At 58.4% G+C, this 8140-nt stretch overlaps 1 protein-coding gene across 1 annotated transcript; it reads left to right on the top strand.

The window, feature by feature from the left end:
* Positions 1 to 2161: 2161 nt before the first annotated feature.
* Positions 2162 to 5713, top strand: Hmx1 (H6 family homeobox 1). The gene is made up of 2 exons (XM_051200257.1): positions 2162 to 2743; positions 5004 to 5713. The coding sequence occupies exons 1-2, from the start codon at positions 2371 to 2373 to the stop codon at positions 5627 to 5629; spliced, it is 999 nt and encodes a 332-aa protein (XP_051056214.1). The 5' UTR covers positions 2162 to 2370; the 3' UTR covers positions 5630 to 5713.
* The last annotated feature ends 2427 nt before the right edge of the window (positions 5714 to 8140 follow it).

Raw genomic sequence — 8140 nt, 5'->3', positions numbered from 1 at the left:
CACACCCTGTTTCTGGGTGGCAACCACCAGCCTCTTGCAATCAGCAGGATCCAGGCTCTAGCTGCTATGGGTGCTTCCCAAGCCCATGTCAGGAGAGGTAGGTGCCCTTTCCCCACTCTTGACCACACCCTTCACTGGGCTAGGGTTGAGCAACTGATGTCATGTGCATCCCCAGAGGGAGTGGTGGTAGGTCAGCAGCATTGTGCTCAGGTAGCATGCAGGTATCAAGCAAGACAGGTTTCCACTCAAAGGCCAAGATGCTACTGTGGCACTTGTCCATGGTTTACCAGTAAGGCGCCAGGCTGAGAGAGGGCTACACAACCCTAGAGCACAGGGAATTACAACCCAGCCTGGGCTGGCTCCCCCACCCAGACAGTGCGCAGGGAAATGGAAGCCACAACCCACCCAACAGGCTTGCGGTTTTACAAAGAGGATGGTACTGCTCACAAGGGAGCCTGAAACTTGCACATGTTGGGTGGTTGGTTCCCCCTACAGCATTTCTTAGTAGTGCTCCACTCCGGTCGGTCCCAGTCTCTTCATCCGTTAAAAACGGCTTCCATAGGCCCAGGGTTTGTGCCTGACTCCTACAAACGAATTTGGGTGCCAATTTCTCCCTCCTTCCCTTTATCCGGGACCCGAGTCTTTCGGAGCCCAGACACCAAAAAAGTCGCGTTCACGGAACTGAGATTCTTCCCAGAGACACCTAATTTGGATCAGAGCCCTCTAATATGAGATGTGGCTGCTTGCCACAGAGCCTTCTTGCCTTGCAGAATATGGGCCCCTAAACCGAGTTCTAGTGTGAACAAAGCCCGCCTCCCACCCAGGTTTCCAGCCAGAGATCCTTTTCAGCAGCTGCCAAGAAGGCACACCCAGGCAGTGGGCAGCAGAGGCTATATAGTTGGGTAAGGTGCAGGCCTCAAAGTTTCCACAGCTTGGTTGCTCACCCTGCCTCTCATTCAGGGCTAGCTCTGGACTCCAAGCCTGGAGAGCCACTTACCATGGGAGGGGAGGAACTCTCTTATCAGTTTTCCCCTTTGGATCGAGTTAAGCAGGAGAAAGCTCGGGGTCTGCAATCTCCTTATGGAATGTGAAACACAGTTTGTTAGGCACTGGCTGTGGACCCGCACTGAACGGCTGGACGAGCCTTTCCGTGATAACCCGTGTCCAGTGAAGCGCTCCCCTCAGTGACTCGGCTGTCCCCTGCTCCCGTCGAAAGTGGGTCACAGCTCAGCGGGCCTCAGCGAAGTCTGGAGTACCCTCTGCGGCCTTTCTCCTGAAGTGGGAGAAAACAACTCACACTGGGCACGGCAAGAAACAGGCAGGAGGAGGAACTGACCCGCACGACCCACAGTAACTGGCCTGAAGCTCTCACCGGCCTGAAAAAGATCGAGCCTGGAATGGAGATGCCAGAACGGAGGTACCAGGCTCCTCGCCAGCGTGACACCAGGAGGCAGGAGCCAGGCCCTGCGGGTTACACATAGAGACTGAACCCTGGAAACAAGAGCATTCCATCGCACCGCGATGGCACGGAAAGCATATTTCGTTACGCGTCAGTGTTAAAATATGTCGTATTTCTACAACCTCGCTTTGGCAGAGTTTCCTTTTTTTAATTACACGCACTGGGTCTTTTAAAAAGTGAGATTGCGGTCCAGTCAGCTACAGTTCTTACACGCGTGCGAACACACAGTCACAGGAACACAAGAACTCACGCACAAACCGCGCGTTCTGCGGGGTCCGACGCGCTCTCGGCGGGTGAGTACTGGCTCTCCACCGACATCATTGGCTAACCTGGGCCTCAGAGCGACCCTGTAGCCAATGGTCGGCCTCCCAGCCGAGGCCCCGCCCTTCTCCCACCCCCTAGCGCGGATGCGGGGGACCGCCGGAATGCATCACGCACGGTCGTCCCCACGACCGCGCGACCACGGGGCCGCCTGCCCTGGGCCGCGCTGCCGCCTGCGCGCAGGGTCCGTCCGGGCGGCGTCTCTGGCTGTGACTTCTCTCGGGGACCCGGCGGGTCCTTGGGGCCGAGCCAGCGGAGCCCGCGCCGCCCCGCCCCTGCCCCGCCCCCTCCCCGCCCCCCGTGAGGCCGGCCGGGGCGGCGACCTGAACCGCTACGAGAAAGGCGAGCGAGGCAGCTGCGGGAACGCTATCCGCACGCACCCGCTCCCGCCCAGCCCAGCGCGGCGCAGAAGCCGACGCCCGCCTCGTGGAGCCCGACGCCCGCGCTCGGGGCAGCGGCTCTCCAGGGCCGGCCCGCGCCTGCGCTGGGCAGCCGCTCGCCACAATCCCGGCGAGGTCGGGAAGCGGCTGCGCCCCGGGGCACCCGGGACCCCCAGGATCCCACCATTGCCCGACGGGCCCGCGGCCGCGATGCCGGATGAGCTGACCGAACCTGGGCGCGCCACGCCAGCCCGTGCCTCCTCCTTCCTCATCGAGAACCTGCTGGCAGCCGAGGCCAAGGGCGCGGGACGCTCAGCCCAGGGCGATGGCGTCCGCGAGGAGGAGGAAGACGACGACGACCCCGAGGACGACGATCCAGAGCAGGCGCGGCGGCGAAGGCTGCAGAGGCGACGACAGCTACGTGCGGGAAGCGGGTCGGGCGGGGAGGCAAGGGCCCGGGCGCTGGGCCTAGGGCCCCGGCCGCCTCCCGGGCCCGGACCGCCCTTCGTGCTCGGCTGCGGAGGCACGACGCGGTGGTACCCACGGGCCCAGGGCGGCTACGGAGGTGGCCTGAGTCCTGACAGTGAGTGAGGGTGCGGGAATCAGTGGGCAATGCGCAGGGCCCTGCTTCCTCCCTGCGCGTTCTTTTGGCGACTTAGGGCTTGCTGAGCAGTAGTCTTCTGTATACCGGGGTCTGGGTGGTATGAGACCCCTCTTGGAACGCCAGCTTGGGCAGTTTTTGGAGACCAGGGATGGCAGTCCACGCGTGGAGATTCTAAGGCCGGGAGTGGGGCCGGGAGACGCGCAATTGCAGACTGGAGAGAGGAGGGTGAAACAGGCCGCGGGAAGACAAGAGAGGGGAAAGGCGTGTATTGAGAGGGTGAAGATGAAAAGGAAATGATGGAGAGGAAGGGAGCAGAGGAAGGGAGACCGTGAGGCCAAACACTAAAATAAAAAGGAGGACTGAGCAGAAGATCCACAGTTATGGGGGCTGGTTGGGAGGCCTTCTTCCACAACAGCTGTGCCCGCCTAAGTATCATGTGCTCCACTGGCTGCAGTAAGAGCCCGGGCTGGGCCTGGGCCTCCCTTAGGGTCTTCCTAGGCCCCAGGGCTGAGGGTGGTAGGAGTCCACTCTGAAGGGTCCACTCCACCCCCTCTTCATTTCTTGCCCCTCCCCCGCCTTGGCCTTTGTTTCCTGTAGAGGGCTCAAAGAATGTGGGTGGGGGCTCCTCAATCCCAGAACCCACTTACCCCTCTGGCCTGGACATCCTGACTCTGCCTCTGTCTTCAGAGGGTCCTTACCTCTCTTAGGGCCTGCCCTTTAGAGAACAACCCTCGAGAAGACTAGGAAAGATATTTCAACCTCTCCCACCCCAGCCCCTCTTCGCCAGCTTGTCTCTAAACACACAGACTTCTATATAACTAGAGACTTTGCCCACTGAGGCTCCGGAGCCATCTGTGTGTGTGGGTTCTGGAGCTTTGGTGTAGTAAGTGGCCTGGGACCACTCTTTTCCGTTAGATACCTACCACCTTCCTGGCATGGAGTAGGACAGATCTCTCAGCCCAGGTCTGGGATGCCTGTCTTCTTTACAGAAACTTATAAACAGGGCCCTGTAGTTTACTGAAATCCGGTGATGAGACTCTTGCAGAGTGCATTTTATTCTCCCTTCTAGTTAGGCCATCCTCACCTGCAGCCCAGTGGTCAACCCCCCCCCCCAGAGGTGACCCCTCCTTATTTCGTACCATGCGGGTTAGGGTCCCCTATTCCTATCAGAGCAGGCGAGTCAGATTAGCACTTCCTGGCAATATGTGGACCTCTGTGAGTATAGGGACTTAGGGTGTCTTATGCACTAAGCCCCTAGGTCTGGCTGCACACGCACCATCCTGCTATGTGACTTTGTAGTGGGTACTGACAGAACTGAACTCGGAGGCTGGGCAGGGACACAAGTGGGGTCAGCATGCTTCCAAGGGCACCAGGCAGAGTTTAGCCATGCACACAAACCCTCCATGCTCAGGTATAACCTGGTTCCAAACCCACCTTGGTCTTTTTATTAGTCAGGACAGGCTGGGTCTTGCAGTCTAGAGGATCACCAGGGGCTCCGTGAATTTTTTTTTTAACCTGGTGACATCTCTTGCCAGCCCTGAGCTTGGTACTTGGGGCATGAGTCCAGAGATTCTCTAGGAAAGGAGCCCCAGGCAAGTGTAGGAGATGCTCGGGGCAGGCTGGGATATTGCGGTCCACAGAGCAGCCTTCCTCTGTGCTCCCCTGGAGTTTGTTTGCTGCTGAAGAGGCCCGCCTCTGAGAGTGTCTGGGTCAGGGCTGGGCTACTGTCACCCCAGTGGGGGGGGGGGATGTGCATTCGTTTCTCATGAGAGTTTTTCCCCTGGTGTCTGCCCACCCCCTCCCCACCGTGAGTAATGGGGAAGCCTTGGCGCCCAGCTGCCAGGTTGTGTGTCAGTCTCAGTGTGTACTAAACCCTGAAGGACATGGGCCCTTTTGTCCCTAGCCTCTGCCAGTCTTTTGTGCGGTAGTGGCAGGCCTGAACCAGGAGCAATCACAAAGGTCAACTTGCCTTTTGAGTTAGCCCTTTTTCTTTCTGTCTGCCTCTGACCTCCTCTGGGTGTATGCTGCCACGTGTTTGCCCTGGCCTTGAGCTTCACCTTCTGCCTCTGCCTCTCCTCCCACCCCTAAGTGTCAGAGGCCCCAACCCCTGCGCAGGAAATATTTCCCAGCCTGTGGCATTGTGGCTGTGGAGGATTTGACGGTGGGAGGAATCTAGCCTTAGTGACTCCTACTAGGCATTCCCTTAGAACCTACCACCATGCCCATTTCTCCCCTGCAGCAAGCGACCGGGACTCTCCGGAGACTGGTGAGGAGATGGGCCGTGCAGAGAGCTCTTGGTCGCGGTGCCCCGGGCCGGGAGCCTTGCCGCGGGAGGAGACAACGCAGGGCCCAGCGGCCGGAGGGGAGGAGGCGGCGGAACTGGCCGAGGTCCCGGCTGCAGCGACGGCTGCGGCAGGGGAGGCTCGCGGCGGCCGCAAGAAGAAGACGCGCACAGTCTTCTCGCGCAGCCAGGTCTTCCAGCTCGAGTCCACCTTCGACCTGAAGCGCTACCTGAGCAGCGCGGAACGCGCGGGCCTCGCCGCCTCGCTGCAGCTCACCGAGACGCAGGTCAAGATCTGGTTCCAGAACCGTCGAAACAAGTGGAAGCGGCAGCTGGCGGCGGAGCTGGAGGCGGCCAGTTTGTCCCCGCCGGGCGCGCAGCGTCTGGTCCGCGTACCGGTGCTCTACCACGAGAGTCCCCCGGCCGCCGCGGGGCCCGCGCTGCCCTTCCCGCTGGCGCCGCCCGCACCCGCGCCGCCGCCGCCGCTGCTCGGTTTCTCAGGCGCGCTGGCTTACCCGCTGGCCGCCTTCCCCGCCGCCGCCTCGGTGCCCTTCCTGCGCGCGCAGATGCCGGGGCTGGTGTGAGCCCGCGCCCTCCACGCAGGCGCGCCTCGCAGTCCCTCGGGCTGCCGTCTCCGCGGGCAGCCGCTCCAGAGTGCACCGGACCGCGGCTGGAGCCCCGCTAGGAGGAAAGCGGCGATTCGACAGCTCTCGCCCGCCCGCACCCGAGTGCTGTGAAGATGCGGGCTCCTCGGCAGCAAATGGATACTTGGAACGGGCTGGCCAAGGAACTGTCCCCGAGGCACCCTGCCCCTAACTAAAACTGTCTCCTTCTCGGGACCTCACAGGAGCTAGGCAGCAGGGTCCCCTTCCAAGGGACAGCGCAGAGAGCCACGGGCCTTGGGACATCCCATCTTGGGCCTCTCTTCCGAAGAGGGTTTCTCTCTTGAGCGGCCTTGGTTCTCTTGGCTTGGCGAAGACTTTTTTTTTTTTTTTTTTTTCTGTGATGAATTCACTTCTTTGCATATGGAATAAAAAGGGACGTTTTCTGGATGGACTCGCTGCTGTGTAGTCGCTGGGCAGAGACTCTCCTGGTAGCAGGCCTGAGTGAGTGGGTGCTTCTCTCCAAAAGCTGGCTAGGGATGTGGGAAGGCTGTCCTGGGGTAGGTGGGTGGGGCAGACTGGACACCTTTCGGGGTCCTAAATTTTACTCTTCTCCTGACAGGGAACTGGACCTCCGTGGAAGACTTAAAGGTCCAAGAGTGAGGAGTAGCGTGCAATGTAAAAATGACAGTATGTTCTAGAGTTCTGGGGACTAAAACCAGAAGGCACAGGCAGGTGAAAGCAGGACTCTCTTTCTTTGACTACCAATTTGTCACAAGAGCCAATGAGGCTGTGTATTCACTGACCTTACTGGCACTTAGGACAGTAGAACCTGTATAGAAATCCTTTGAACAAACGGACAAACAAAAAACAACAACAAAAGCATTCTGGCTCTCCAGCAAGGCGCTGAGGTGCTTTCTCCTGCCTCCGCTGCTGGTCCATCTGTAGCCTCCATGTGTGGGATCTCAGGGGAAGTTGCTTGGACAGGACAGTCCACCAGGGTCACCCTTCTCCATTGTCCCTAAGTTGACTGCTCCTACCTACAGGTGGGCCCTGCTCTGTGTGGAGAGTGGTGGTTTATTTGGTGTGCTTTTGAGTTTCATTGGGAGAGGACATTCAAAGTTTGAAGGGCTCACTTCACTCTCAGTCTTAACAGGGGACCCTGGAGTTGTCTTCCCCCACTGCTTCACCTGGAAGCAGACACTCCACAGCCACCAGGTCACCCAAGGTGGCACCAGGCAGGAGAAGGGGCCAGGAGCCTGGGGGAGTCCCTCCCTGTGTGTGTGTGTGTGTGTGTGTGTGTGTGAGTGTGTGTGTGTTTCTCATGTTTTCTCTCTCTCTCTCTCTCTCTCTCTCACACACACACACACACACACACACACACACACACACACCCATGCTAGTCCAAAGAGCTGGTTTCCCTCTCCTGTTGCCCTCCGTTCTCAAGCCCTGAGGATGTGTGGAAGGAACACTGGTCCTTGACCAGCAGTCCCATCTTTAGGCCAGTCTTCTCCATCAGTTGGTCCTTCACAGTTCGGAGCCTGGGCACTCTCTCTCTCTCTCTCTCTCTCTCTCTCTCTCTCTCTCTCTCTCTCTGTGTGTGTGTGTGTGTGTGTGTGTGTGTGTGTGTTGGGGTACCCGGAACTGCTTTGCCTTGCCCTGAGTAAAGCCAGCTTTGTCTGGGAGAGACTGTAATACATTTCAATGAACTTGGAGTTCTCATAGGCTTTGGACCCTGGTCAGCAGCTGTGTGGGGTACAGGTTGTCCACTGATAAAACAAGCAGGCCTACCTCACTCTCTCACCTCTCCACTGTGTCTTCACCTGACTTTAATGGCCTGGCTTCTGTTGCTGTTGTATTGCTCTCAGGACAAATCTCTGCCCACCCTGGAAATCCAGTGGCACTTTGCAGATCCTAGCACAGCAGCACAGGTCCCCATGGCAGTGATGGCCCCTTTGACTCTTGTTTTGTATGAACAATGGATCTTCCCATGGTACGCCTCTAACCATACACATCCTACATGCTGTGCTCTGGGTGGGAATACTAGCACCATTGCCGCGCTCTCAGGGTGCTCAGGTCACTAGCCATTCTCCTCAGCCCTTTCAAAATGTAGAGTTAGACCCAGGACAAGGCAATCGTTGGGAGAACATTTTATTCCAGTTACTCTCTGGTACCTTGGACTGAGGTCACATGCTGACCTCAGTCTCTGAGCCCCTCAGCAGCAAATGTGTCCTCATCAGAATTCCTTACCAAGCCACAGTGAAATATGCTAGGGGAGTTACCTGCCACATGGGGCCTGCAAGGGACAGGATCCTATGGGCACCTGCATGGAACCTCACTCCATCCACTGGAGAAGGGGCCAAGCCAGCTGTCTAAGCAGGATCTGAGCTGTTGGGGAACAATTATATCTTTAGATAGAATTTGCAACACTGGGCAGGAGAGATGTCCACTTCCCTAACCAACCCCCAGCCTCCTAGGGAAGTCTTGGAGTCC

Source organism: Phodopus roborovskii, unplaced genomic scaffold, assembly GCF_943737965.1.
Source record: "Phodopus roborovskii unplaced genomic scaffold, PHOROB, whole genome shotgun sequence".
NCBI classification, from domain to species: Eukaryota; Metazoa; Chordata; class Mammalia; order Rodentia; family Cricetidae; genus Phodopus; species Phodopus roborovskii.
The sequence above is the reverse complement of the archived record's forward strand: the minus strand, read 5'-3'. Positions and strand labels throughout refer to the sequence as shown.